General features: G+C 40.3%; 1 protein-coding gene across 4 annotated transcripts in view; it reads right to left on the bottom strand.

The window, feature by feature from the left end:
• Positions 1-14,656, bottom strand: part of CACNB4 (calcium channel, voltage-dependent, beta 4 subunit) — a 360,400-nt gene that overhangs the window by 12,494 nt on the left and 333,250 nt on the right. For all 4 annotated transcript variants that reach the window (XM_006880771.1, XM_006880772.1, XM_006880770.1 and 1 more), the window contains 2 exons: positions 13,441-13,592; positions 9,366-9,461 (listed from right to left, as the gene is read on the bottom strand). In XM_006880771.1, the coding sequence (XP_006880833.1) occupies positions 9,366-9,461; positions 13,441-13,592 (248 nt within the window). The remainder of the gene's footprint in view (positions 1-9,365; positions 9,462-13,440; positions 13,593-14,656) is intronic.

Genomic DNA, 14,656 nt, shown 5'->3' on the forward strand with positions numbered 1-14,656 from the left:
TAAAAAAAAAATGAAAATGAGTTTTCATTTTGATCTCATGTAAAAAATCCTCTAAGAGTGTGCACATTTTTTTATTAATTCAATCAGACTGTTTATCTTGAAGATGATTTCTGGGGAGTTTTACTTCAAGATTTCAAGACTCAAAAATTTTCCAAGGTTTAGGGGTTCCTCCAGCATCAGTGGGCCTAGAAATTCTGGGTTTTGTAAAAATTGAACATTTTGTTCCCTATTTCCCCCTTTTGATAAGGATTCATCTAGAGTCCCGGGCAAAAAAAAAAAATCAGTAATGGTAGCTGGGCTGCATACAGTTCGTCTGGTATCATAACAAAGGAGGTAGTTGCCCATGTGAACTACTGCCTTCATTTACTGCTTGTAAATTCTTCTGGAAGAGAATATAGAGGGCGAGGTGGGCACATTTTCTTTTCCATTATTCATATATTTCCTAGCACAGAAAAAAAAAATCTCATGAAAGAAAACAAACACTTGACTAATACTTTTATCTAGGAAGTTGCTATTCAGTATTTTTAAATAAAAGTTTCTAAAACTTAGAGATTGTTTTTATACTTAATGTTAATTTTTTAAGCCTAGTATTACTGAATATTAACTACTCCAGAGGATTAAATATATACATGCTCTCTCATGCACTGTTTTGCATTTATTTGCTGTGCATAGTAAAACCTCATGAGGGCATTTTTCTAATAACTGTTGTTTAGTGGAAAAATAAAAGTAATCGTAATGAGATTACCTTCATTTCTTTGCAACTGAAATATAGATATCATGAGACATCACTTAAAATAAAGAAAAAATGCTAGCAAATAAGATTTAATAAAATAAAACTGTTTAATGATATAATGTTGCCTGCTGCTGTTGTGTTGGCCATAACTCAGAGAGGTGCCATGTCCAGTGGGATTGGATAGCTGGGATGGACCAGGTTTTACTGGCCAATTTTTCAGAAGTACTTCACCAGACCTTTCTTGCTAATCTTAGTCTAGAAGCTGCACTGAAACTTGTTTAGCATCATGGAGGTAGTGATTAGTCCCTAATTCTTTACGTTCTTGCTAGGTGCCTGAAAAATCCTTGTAACACAAGTTGTTGTTGTTGTGTGCTGCAGAGTCAGAACCAACCCATCGCTGACCCTCCAGCATTCTTCAGGGGCATTTAATCACATGGGAGAAGATTCCCCATCCTCCTCCTGCATGGCAGCTTATGGATCCAAACCGCATGCCTTTTGCATTGCAGCTCAGCTTCTTATCAATAGGACACCAGAGCTTCCTTTAATAGAAGATGCTATTGCTGTCATTGTGTCCTGTAGAGTAAAAAACCAAGCCATAACTGATCCTTTGGTGATTTTCAGAGGCAGAAAATCAAATGGGAGGAGAATGCCTATTTTTCCTCCCACAGAGCAGCTGGTGGATTAGAACCGCATTCCTTTGGAATTGTAGTGCAGCTTCTTACAACCAGGCCACTTGAGCTCCCCTTTAACAGAAATAGTCTACTTCATGGTGAGAGAAACGGAATTCTATAAGGCCTTGTTCTGTGAAGTAAATATGCAAAATCAATCACTCCCCTTTGACAAAACCTGCGTTAAGAATTAAAACTGTAGACATCTAGGGACCCTGATAATGAACACACTAATGGGGGGAGCATTTCAAGTAGATGAGTGCGCCAACAAAAACTGTAAACAACTGAAATAAAATTACTGGAAACGGCAGTGGAAAATTACTACCATGAAGGCAGTCTGATACTGGACATTATCAATAACTGCAGAGTTCTTTGTGTTTAATAGAATAAATCTGAGTCCATTCAACAATGGAAAAGAAAGGGTGAGGGAAGAGAACTGCTATGGTTACTGTAATATTAGAAGACTCTCTAGAGGAGCTGAGCTCCCCCCTTGCATAGATAGTGACTACTGTCATTTTACACACACAAAAGATCACCGCTCAAAGGGCCACCAGGTCAGCATTTGGCAATGCAAGCTGGCTTGTAACTAAGCAGGATTAAAGGATTGCATTTCATTTATATATCCAATTGTCCTACTATCTGCTTTTCTCACCATACATTATGCAGCTCGTCTTAGCAGCTACTGGGGTGATTTGAACTTGGCCGCCTTAAACTATTTTCAACTTTGCCAAAAAAGAAAATAATACTAATGACTAGTAAAAGCAAAATCAAACCTAAAAGTAGGTATGTTTCCAAGTAAAAATTTAGGCTGATCACATAAAAGAAAAGAAAAAAAAAAGGTATTTGTAGATTTCAGGTCCTAGACCTACAGGCTCCTTTTCTATCTGAATCCCATCTTTTCCCAGAGACTAGGGGTAAAAAAGAGGAAGGTTTTCTCTCTCAGAGTTCAACTATCCCGTAGACCATCCTCTGAGGACATCTCTTTGTGTGTGATAGATGAAAACTGGCTAGTTTTCTGACACTCCTTGCATTGAGATGGAGGGGCTATGACCCCACCCTCCGATTCAATCTGGGAAGTTTCCTGACACTTCTGACCAGTGGATGTGATGGCAGGATGCCAAGCCCATATCAGCCTTAAGATATTAGAACACTTGCTTCTGGAGCTCTGGAAACTGTCACTTAACAAGTTTCATCCCCTGTCTGACAAAGCCCATGAGAGGCCTCGAGACAACCCAGACAGGAAGAGCAAGCGGCAGGCAGACGGGAGCTCAGCTGTGCCATCTTCCAGCCATTCTTGCTCAGGCTGGGAAAGTCCCAGACTCTCTAAGTCAGCCACCAGGTGAATGCCAATGAGCAATCATTGTTTTAGGTCATTTAGTTTTAAGGTAGCATATGACATCATTGTAACTACAGCATTGTCCTGAGAGCTCTGGTAGCATAGTCTCAAGGGAGTTGTGCAGTTAATCCAAGGGCTACAGCTCTCTGGCAGTTCATATTCTTCAGTGGCTTCGAGAGAAAGATGGGCAATGTCAGCTATAATCAGTCTCAACAACAATTAGAGATGGAGCTAGAGAGACAGAACATTACCCTAGAACTGGGATACCAACATGGGCCTGCTGACTCATTCGGGTCTGTCTCTGGCTTCTTAAGGATCCCTAGTAGCACAGTCTAGTATATGTTGGACTGGTAACCAAAAGATTGGTGGTTTGAATCCACCAGCTGCTCCTCAGGAAAAGGACGGGCAGCTTCCTTCTGAGATTACTCAATCATTTGTATCATTTACTTATTCATTTCCAGAGGCAGAACGGACTCATAGCGGACCATGCATTGTGTTTCCAAGGCTGTAAATTGCACCACCACCTGTGGAGGCGTTAGTGGAATCGAACCACCAGAGAGGCATGGCCTTCAGGTGAGCAGCATCGAACCACAAGAAAGACATGCCCTTCAGTAAGCAGCATAACTCTGTGTGCTCCTGATGTTGGTAATTATTGTTGGTTTGAGGTGCCATTGAGATGAGTAGGACTGATAGTGACTCTATGAACGACAGGCCTGTCCTATGCTATCCTTGTCATCTCTGACACACTTGATCCCACTGGCGCAGTCACCATGTCAATTCAGGGGTCTCTTTTGCGCTGACCCTCCACCAAGCATGATGGCTTTCTTCCAGAAAAAGCCTCTTCCAGCATCATGCCCAAATTACGAGAGAAGAAGCTTTGCCATCTTTGCTTCCAAAAAGCATTCTGGATGCATTTTTCCCAAGGCATATTAGTTCTTTTGGCATGGCAGTCCATGGGATGTTCAGTGCTGTTTCTCCAACACCACAACCCAAAGACATCAATTCTTCTATCATCCTTACTCAGGATCCAGCTCTCAGATGCCTAAGAAGTGACTGAAAAGACCATGACCTGTATCAGGAGCACCTTAGTCTTCAAAGTGGGATTGCTGCTTCTCAGTAATTTTGAGAGATCCCTAACTGCAACTTTCCTAGAGCTTTCAGACAAAGCTTATCACTTCTGCAGATCCAGCTCACCTCTCTCGGTCTCAGTTCTGTCAATTGTAAAATGAGGAGGTTAGACTGGCCTACTCTTTCCCTGTAATTGTTCCGTGGAACACTAGTCGCATGAGATGCTCTGTGGAAAAAGGGTTTTGTAGTCAAAATCAGGGGTGGAGGTAGAATTGCCTTCTATCTGTCCTACTGGAAATGTAAAATATACACAAGCATATTAAGGACTATTCAGTAAATAAAACAACCTATTGTAATTTAAACACTGCCTAAAACAGGATTGATTTATTAAAATGATTAGGAAAGAAATACAGTTTAAAGAAATTATAATAAGCACAATATTCAAAACTATTTGAGGTTTATACTGTGGCCAAATAAAAATTTAACTTCCAAGGCAGTAATTGAAACAAAATTTGAAATGTGTAAAAAATGTATGAATAAAATTAAAATCACTTAATCCCATATAATACACAAAATAAATAAAGAAGTAAAATTTTTCTTTTTTCATGTAGATTCACTTTTGGTAACATGATACAAGGAAAAAACATCCTGTTTCCAATTGTAGTCAATTAGCAACAGGCTTATGAAGTGGAGCAAATGGTTGTCATTGGTTGAAACTGACGGATTGGGTCAAGTTGAAGCTCATGGGCATTAGGAAATTTCCAAAGGGCACATCTCTCACGGTGTAGGGCCACATATTCTGGGGAGCATGCAGGCCTTTGGGTGGAAAAGAAGACAGCAGGGACAAAGGGAAAAGCTCTGGAATCTGAAGAAGAGGCTGAGGGAGTTGGTGTGGTAATTGCTGCAGAGTTCTGAATGCTTTAAAAAAAATTCTCCATTTACAGCTTTTGTTTTGTTTTGTGCCAGATCCAGCTGGCACAGGAGGAGACTGTCCATCCTTCTCCAGCAGAGAATCTGGTGGATTTGAATTATGAGCCTTTGGGATTGCAGCACAGATTCTTACCACTAGGCCACCAGAGCTCCCTATGAGTTGCTATGAAAAGATCTGAGTATGTGAGGGCCCTTTTCATTCCTGAATCTAGGACTCTCTCTTTCGACTACAGAGTTAACTTTTTTCCCTAGTGCTGTTTGAGAATGCCTTTCCCAAAGACGGCTGCCTTTAATGTCTCAGCAACAAGAGATTGCTAGTGTAATTTGCTGACTTTTTAAGATAGGGAGATGCAGCAGCTTAATAAGCAAGCTGCAGATTCTCCCAAAGGAACGAAGATGACACCGTGATCACAAAGCTTGGGGTGGCAATTATAATTATGGCCTTAAAGTAAAACACAGACAAGTGCAGACACACATTTTTAGATTATTATTAAGCTTTATAACCCAAAGAGGTCTTAAATAATAATGTGAACTTAGAATCTGTTCCCAAATCAGGAAACTCTAAGCTCGCCAGATAATTGGAAGACTGCCTTGGGAGAAACACTTTCTTATTTTATATGACTGGAAACACAATCTGGATTTTTAAGCAAGCAAATCAGAAAATAAATATTGCTTTATATTTGTTGTTACTGTGTACTGTTGAGTGGGAACTGATCTATAGCTGACCCTCCAGTGGGTTTTAAGAGGCAGTTAATAGCACAGGAGGAGACTGCCCACCCTTCTCCCTCACTTTATATTCAGTATTTTCTAAACTCTGTTTACATTATTTAACATGTTAATTTGATTACATGAATGCTGTTGTTGTTATGTGCCATTGCGACTCACATAGACCCTATGTACAACAGCCCTACATCCTGCTCTATCCTGTGCCAATCGCACTGCCTCTGACAGACCCACCCTGATTACCCCAGTCACTGAATCAATCCACCTCATAGAGGGTCTTTCCCTCTTGCGCTGTTCCTCCACGCTCTCAAGCATGATGTCCCTCTCCAAGGACCTTGTCCCTCCTTACAACATGTCCAAAGTATGACAGACGAAGCCCCAGAATCCTCACCTCCAAGGAGCCACCCACTTTAACCCTTTCCAGGATGAATCTGTTTGTTTTCCTATCAGTCCATAGTATTCTCAATACTCTTCTCCAGCACCACAGCTCAAAGGCATCAATTCTCCTTCTATCCTCCGTAGTCATTGTCCAACTCTCTGATGCATAACAAGTGATTGCAAAGACCATGGCCTGTATCAGATGCACCTTAGTCTCCAGGGAGACACCATTGCTCTTCAGTACTTTGGAGAGGTCCCTAACAGCAGACTTTGCCATCATAATACATCTTTTAATTCCTGGCTACTGGTGCCGAGAGTGTTGACTGTGGAGCCAGGCAGACTAAAGTTGTTAACAATCTCAATCTCTTCACCATCTCTCCGGATGCTGCCAATTGGTCCAGTGGTGAGAATCTTTGTCTTCTTGATATTGAGCCTCAATCCATATTGGAGGCTGCAATCCTTGACCGTCTGCAGCAAACATTTCAGGTCCTCCTCAGTTTCAGTAAGCAGGGTTGTGTCATCTGCATAACGCAGATTGTTGATGAATCTTCCACCAATCCTGACACCACACTTTACCTCATAGAGCCCAACCTTTCGGATAATCTGTTCTGCATACAGGTTGAAAAGGTATGGAGATAGGGCACATCCCTGGCATACGCCCTTCCCAATTTTGAGCCATGCAGTGTTCCCTTGCTCTGTCCTGACGACTGCCTCCTGGTCCAGGTATAGGTTTCGCATTAGAACGATCAAGTGTTCTGGGATTCCCATTCTTCTCAGAGTCAGCCACAGTTTGTTATGATCCACACAGTCAAGCGCCTTTGCATAATCAATGAAACACAGATATACATTCTTCTGGTACTCCCTGCGTTCATGAATACCACTTATAATATAAAAAAGGAATTATCCTTTCTATTTTTACGTGCTTTCTGGTAACATGGTGCTAAGGAGCTATGTTGCAATCCCAAAGGCATGTGGTTCGAATCCACCTGCTGCTCCACAGGAGGAGGATGGGCGATCTCTTCTGTGTGATTTATAGTCTCTGAAAACCTGCTGGAAGGTCAGCTATGTGTTGACTCTGATGCGACAGCTCATAACAACACTGCCCCAAATTTACATATAAATTAATATAAACTGGTGGTTCAAACTAGCAGCAATTTTGTTTCCTAGGGGCCACTGGGCAATGCTTGTAGATATTTTGGTAGGCTACAATATTTTGAGAGTCAACTGTTATTGATTCAGGTTGCTGCTAAATATCCCACAAGGCATAAGACAGCCTCCCGCAATAAAAAATTACCCAGTTCAAGCGTCAGTAGTGCTGAGGTAGAGAAACTCTGACCTAAAATGCTTAATCAGAGCTTGGAAGAGAGCTGAGATACCATGTTCTGTAGACTTCACCACAGCAGACTCCTTCTATATAGTATCTCTCACATGTGTTCATAGAATCCACTCTATGCCCACCCTTGACCTAAGTTAAGGCCTTTAGAGAGCAGGAGCTCACTAGGGATCTACTAGTCCTTTGGATCTTTGAACAGACTGTGAAATGCCTCAACCACTTTGTCAAATGAAATGACGACAGGTCTAAGCCTGTCCTTTTCAGGAGCCTTATAGATACAAACAAATCTTAGAGCAACTACAGTCAGTGTACTCCTCAGCAGCAAGGATGGTGAGACCTCACCTCATCAACTTCGGGTATGTTATCATGAAGGGCCATTCTTGGGGAAGGTCATCATGCTTGGAAAAGTATATGGTCAGCAAAACAGAGGAAGATGGACAGACACCAGCGACTATAACAGCGGGCTCAAGGTCAGCAGAGGCTGAGGCTGGTGGAGGATCTGGCAGCAACTCACTGACAGGGTCACTGTGGGTCAGAGCCAGCTCAATGGCATGTAACAACAATGGTCATTTGCCGGTCCCTCAACTGCTAAACAAAACATTACTACTATGTGGTAGTAATAGATCAGTAATTAGCATTTGGAACCCTCTCATGCAGAAAACTTGGCCACAGCTTTTAAAGCCCCATGGAGAAGTTCTGTTCTGCTCACACAGGGTCTCTAAGAATCAAAATTCAACAGCAACTGGTTTGGTTTATGGGTGGCTGATAGGAACAGTGGTGGTTCACTGGTGGGTAAGGAAGATTTCTTACCTCCCTGCCATTGAACCTCAAGCACAGCTACCACCTAGCTATCAGTGGAGGTTTGCATGTGGTTTGTATGCTGAGCAAGTTTCAATAGAGCTTCCAGATAAAGAATGACTAGGAAGAAAGGTCTGAGGGTCTACTTAAGAGTTTTTAAAAAGCCAGTGAAATCTCTGAGGTTGACTGTTACTCATTCTTATTGTGCATGGGTTGGTTATAAGTCAGCAACTAACTTAATGGAAGCTAAAAATAACATCAAAAATTGGCCTAAAGTTCACCTTGGTCTGCTCCATTGAACCCTTGGCCACACAGACCCAGTGCCACTGAGTTGATTCTGTCCCACAGTGATCCTCTGTTGGGTTTCCAAGGCTGTCGACTCTTATGGAAGGAGATCTTTCATCTGCAGAGCAGCTGGAGAATTTGAATTATTTTCTCAGCTAGCAGCCCTGCACTTTATGTACCAAGGCTCGTTAAAAACCCTGCAGAGGACTCAAATGGATATAACTATAACTATCCCTACTCCATCCCCATAAAACAGATACTTGCACAGGATTACAAAACAAGTTAGTGTGGATTTGAACCCAGGCAGTTGGGCTCCAGAGTTGGCACATTTAAGTTGTTTGCTTTTGTTGTCTTTCTAAACATTTGAAGTAGATTTTATGCTTGCACAGAACAGAAGTGATCCTTACACAAGCATGTATTTTTTTTTGAAAAAAATCTAGTGAATCAAACCAATTAAGAAAGACTTCCTGTAGAGAAACAGAAGCAGAGAGATATCAAGCCAGTTATGCAGGTGGAGACACCGGCTGCTGGTGACCCAGTGCTACGTGGCAGCAGGTATCAGCTCCCCACCCATCTGCTTGCCTTCCTACCCAGCGGCTGTTTCTGGCAAAGGCACCAGGAAAACAGTTTCTGTAATGTGGGTTTTCATCTTACTCAAACTTGACTCCTTCATCTGCTATGGCCACGAGGCTCTTTTAGCTCCAATAAATTCTCAGTCTTCAACATCATGATGTTTTTTATGCCTGCAGGAATCTTCTTATGAAACAATGAAAGCAAAGTCACATAAGTACATTTTATTTGGTTCTTTTCTTTTCTCAAAAATCTCCTTCTAACCTGATGAAGTGGTTGGCTAAGTTTTTGACAGGTAATACATGTAGCAGCCAGGACCATGGGAAACCACATTCTATGATCATTACTTATTTCACTGTGAACGCTACCTAGTTCTGGATGCCTGAGTGTAACCAAAAGCGATAGCAGCAGCTTTTTCTAAGAAATACTTGAAATTTACGACAACATCAGCTTTCTGGAACAAAAAATTACAACGCTAACACAAAGGAACACATTTCTCTCTCCTAACTAGTCAGGAATGATTAAGACAAATATTGTACTTACTGGAGGACATTGTGCAAGTTTATCAGCTGCCACCAGTTGAACGTTTAAGTGTTTACTTTGGGATTTTCCTCTAGATTTAATTAACCGCTGTAAAACCTGATGGAAAATAGGAAAGGGAGGTGTTGTCAATGAATGAAAAGAAAGTAAAATGAACTCAGACCCTTTTAATAGTCTAGTTACCAGCCTTGACAAAACTCTATAGTTGAAAATCATTCTCCCACACTAGTTTTAAGTATACGGAATTTGACATGTTCATTTTACTCTAATTTGGTACAAAATACTGGTGAGATCTTGAGTTCCTACTCTAAATTTTAACCAGATATTTCAGACAGAGCTCTGCTGATGGGGAGAAACTGATTTGCACTGGAACATTTCTATCCAAATTTAGCTGAGTAATAATTTTGGTTCACTCTCTGAAAGTCATGGAGCTCTGGTGGCTTAGAGGTAAGGAGTTGTGCTGCCAACCCAAAGGCAGGTGGTTTAAATCCACTAGATGCTTCATGGGAGAAGCATGGGCAGGCTCCTCCCTTACGATTTATAGCCTATGAAAATCCACTGGAGGGCCAGTTATGAGTCAGTTCTGACTTGAGGGCATTGAGTTGAGTTGTTGATACATAAACCAGTGGTCTAGCTATGCCAGGGAGCGCTGGTGTAAATACCATGTACTCTTCTCTCTCTTAACGATTTGACCTGAAACCAGAATCCTCCTAAACAGTCCTAGTTTATGAAGCTCTGTGATATTGTTGCACATATGTCCATGTGAAGCCTCCTTCCTATACTTATGGTGACTGGGGCAGGAAATCAGGAGGGATTGAAATCTATTCCACTGCAGTGAGGGCTGCTTGAACTGCCCATGAGCTCTGAATCAAAGCGTCCTGCAGATCGTCAAGGTGATTTCAACTCACTGTAATGACCCACAAGATCACCTGACACTGAACAAATGCATCAAGAAGAAAGGCTGACTCTTAGTGATGGGACGACCAGAATTCTCAAAGAACTCAATCTCAACACAAATTCTAGCATCCGTAATGTTTCCATAACACGAGAAGAAAGGCTGACTCTTAGTGATGGGACGACTAGAATTCTCAAAGAACTCAATCTCAACACAAATTCTAGCATCTGTAATGTTTACATAACACACGCTTACACAACAATTTTACCTTCTTTTTACAGGAAAAATAAGGAGACCCAGCAGCACAGCTGTTAGTGTGATCAGTTAGTTCCCAGTCAAAAGGCCAGCAGTTTAAACTCACTAGCCATTTCATAGGAGTGAGTCTGGTTCTAGAAAGGTTTAATCCATAGCCCATTACCACTGAGTACATTCTTACTTAGAGCAACCTGATGGTGCTTCTAAGGCTACATCTTTAAGGAAACAGACTGTCAAATATTTCTCCTGTTGTACAGCTAGTGGGTTTGAATTGCTGAACTTTCAGTTTGCAGATGACTCCTTTAACCACTGTGATACCTGGATTCTTCTGTAAGATTTACAGATTTAGGAATCCTATACCACAGTTCTACCCTTGCCTGACCTAGCAAGACCAAGGGCTGACCGTGGAGGAGACCATCAATTACTCATGTACAAGTTCAAATTGAAGAAGGAACCAAAATATTACCTTGAATCTATCTCGCTAGAATTTAAAAATCATCTTAATAGGCCTGAGGTGTTGAACACTAATTATTGATGACCAGATGTGATGTAGGATAATGCCAAGGATATCATCCATGGAGAGAGCAGAAGGTAATTATCAAGACAGAAGGGAAAGAAAAAATCAAAATTAATGTAAGAAGAATCTTTGAAAACTGCACTAGAGGGTCAAGAAACCAAAACAAAGGGAAGAGATGCTGCAGTAAAAGAGCTGAACAGAAGATTTTAAAGGGCAGTTTGAGAAGACAAAGCAAAGTATTATAATGGAATGTGTAGAAAGTTGGAATTGGAGAATAAAAAAGGAAGAACTCACTCTGCATTCTCAAATATAGGGAATTAAAAAACAAATGCAGTGGTTGAGTTACAATACTTAGAGATTTTATGGGGAAAATCTTGAATGATCCAGGAAGCACTAGAAGAAGATAGAGGGAATACACAAGAGTCATTGTACAAAAGAAATTAGCCAACATTGAAATATTTCAGGAAATACCATAAGATCAAGAGCCAACTGCACTGAAGAAAGAAGTTCAAGCTTCCCTGAAGGCACTTGCAAAAAAATTAAGTCCCAGGAATTGATGGAATACCAATTGACATGTTTCAACTAACAGGTGCAGTCCTGGACGTGCTCAACCAGTGTATGCCAGGAAATTTGGAAGACTGACTGGAAGAGGTCCATATTTGTTCTCAGTCCCAAGAAAGGTGATCCAATAGAATGTGCAAATTATTGACTGCTATCACATGCAATTAAAATATTGCTGAAGATCCCCCCAAAATGGCTGGGATAGTACATTGACAGAGAACTGCCAGAAGTTCAGGCTGGGTTTAGAGGAGGCTGTGACAATAGGGCTATCATGCTGATGTCAGATGCACCCTAGCTGAAAGAGAGTATCAGGAGAATGTATATTTATGCTTTATTGTCTCTGCAAAGGCATTTGCCTGTGTGGATCATAATAAATTATGGCGAACATTGAGAACGAAAGGAATCCCAAAACATTTATTTATGCTCATATAAAACCTATACCTAGACCAAGAGGTAGTTGTCCGAATGGAGCAAGGGAACACTGTGTGGTTTAAAATCAGGAAAGATGTGTTTTAGGGTTGTGTTCTCTCTATAGAGCCATTTAATCTGTTTGCAGAAAAAATAGTTTGAGAAACTGGACTCAATGAAGAAGAATATGGCATTGGGATTAGAGGAAGACACATCAACAACCTGTGTTATATAGATTCCACAACTTTGCCTGCTGAAGGTGAGGAAGACTTGAAACATTTGTTGCAGAAGATAAAATAATACAGCCTTCAATCTGATTACATCTCAACATCAAGAAATAAAAAAAATTCTTACCACTGGACCAATAGGCAACAACATGAGAGATGGGAAAAAGATCAAAACTGTCAGGGAACTCATCTTACTTACAGTTACTGTTAACACACTTGGTACTAGCAGTCAGGAGATCAGGAAACGCATTGCACTGGGCAAGTCTGCAATCAGAGACCTTTCCAAATTACTGAGGAGCAAACAATGCCAATTTGAGGACTAAGTGGTCTTTTCAATCTCTTGCTAAGCATTTGAGAGCTGGACAATGGACAAAGATGTAGAAAAAAGAATTGATGCCTTTGAGCTGTTCATGGACTGACAAAAAAAAAACCCAAACAAACATGTCTTGGACGAACTGCAGCCAGAGTGCCTCTTGGACACAAAGATGACAGAGCTTCATCTCACATAGTTTTAGGAGAGGCTATTCCTTGGATCATCATACTCAGAAAGGTGGAGGATCAGGGAAAGAGAGGAAAAACGTCAACCCAATGGACTGACACAGTCACCACTGCAATGGGCTCGGACATGTCAGAAATGATGAGGATGGCACTGCAAAGGGCAGGGTTCAGATCGGTCATTTGGAAGTAACAACCCATGAGTACTCGACCCGAAGGTACCTAACATAAACAACCCTGTCTTATGGGCTTGTTATGTTGGAAATCTACTCAACCAACAGCAGAGGATTGGTATATATGATAGACATAGTCTTGTTAAATTATGCACCTTATCAACTAGGGGGAAATATACATCATATAAGTATCAATATTATTTAAGAAATGTATCTAGACCTTAAAGTCTATGGAAAAGTATGTCCACTTTCCCTCACTGTCCTTAAATAAGCTGTTTCTACTACATATTTGTCTTTCTTCCCCTCACCACAGTGATTTCCCTCCTTCCTTCTTTTCTTCCTTCCCTCCCTCCCTCCCTTTTTATTTTTTTATTTTATTCCTGGTTTGCTAGAACCTGTCCACACACCATAGGAATTCAATAATGTGCACCTTAACTGGATTTCAACAAGACATTTTCCTTGCTCACCAGTGGAAAAGCACAGCGCAAAGAATATTTCAAAAAGAAATGAGCTTCTAATTCTTCTTTTTAGGAGATGAGTGAATTACCTTTGGAGATGAGACTTTTACATGGACGATAATTGGTGCTAAGGAAGTCTTTATAAGCTGTGCGGGGTGATTAATGGTGTCTGCATCAAGAACAACCAGTTGCAAAGATCTTGCCAATTCAAAGATTCTTTCAATTTCACTCTGTACTTCAGCTAAAAGGAGAAATATCAAATAACAAGTCAAGGTTAGTTATAGTTGAAAAAAATGTATTAGGTTTTTTTGGAGCAAGTGTACATACACAGCAAGACAGATTTCTAGTCAACAATTTCTACACATTGTTCAATGATATTGGTTATTTCCTCTACATTGTATCAGTATTAATTATCATTGTCATTGTTACATTCTCTCTGGCTGGACAATGAGAGCTGGACAATGGACAAAGATGTTGCCTTCAAACTCCTCATTTATTCTTTAGAGTGATTGTTGACCATTGTATCTCAAACAGATGATTTTTAAAAGAATTCAATTCAGTATTCAAAGGTTGTATTCTTTACTTTATAAAACAATTTGATATTTAGCTAAAAGTGATTATCAGGGCTGAGTTCTGGTTGTAAGAGTAATAGTATGTTGGGGGAATAGTATGTTTCAGGGATTCATCTAGTTTCAGCTGATCCAATGAGTAAAAAAAAATTAAATTAAAAAAATTAATTTGAAATTCTGTTCTACATTTTTCTATCATGCTTTGATTAGAACACTTGGTAGTGGTAAACTGAGACCATCTAGTTCTGTTCTCAAGGGGGAGGAGGTCAGAGCACTTTGTTTTTTTATGTAAAAACTTTCACATAAGTTGCCTATCATGCCAAAAAAAGTAAATATATTGCATTTTCATAGCTCTAGCTCAAGATTTTATCTAAAGACAGACTGAGAAGTGTTGGCTATTATATAAAGCTAGGCAGTTGTGGAAGAAATTAAGATGAATCCCTTAATTTGCTTCTTACATTCACCATACTCTTTAATCATGTATTTAAAGAAGATTCTATTATGTTGCTGTTAATTAGCACTTAATTCTCAACAGCTTTAACTCAGAAGCTGAAATCACACTCAGGAAACATCATATACACAGCAATCCTGTATTAAAAGAAATGACACTGAAATATTTTTGTCAATCAGGGAGTTAAACATTAACATTCTGTGGACATATTTTATTTAAAAACACAGCTCATGTGTTTAGACTAATAGTACATTTTTTCACTCCTGGGTAATTTATTCTATAGTA

Source organism: Elephantulus edwardii, unplaced genomic scaffold (genome assembly GCF_000299155.1).
Source record: "Elephantulus edwardii isolate Elephantulus edwardi_28Jun2011 unplaced genomic scaffold, EleEdw1.0 scaffold00010, whole genome shotgun sequence".
NCBI lineage: Eukaryota > Metazoa > Chordata > Mammalia > Macroscelidea > Macroscelididae > Elephantulus > Elephantulus edwardii.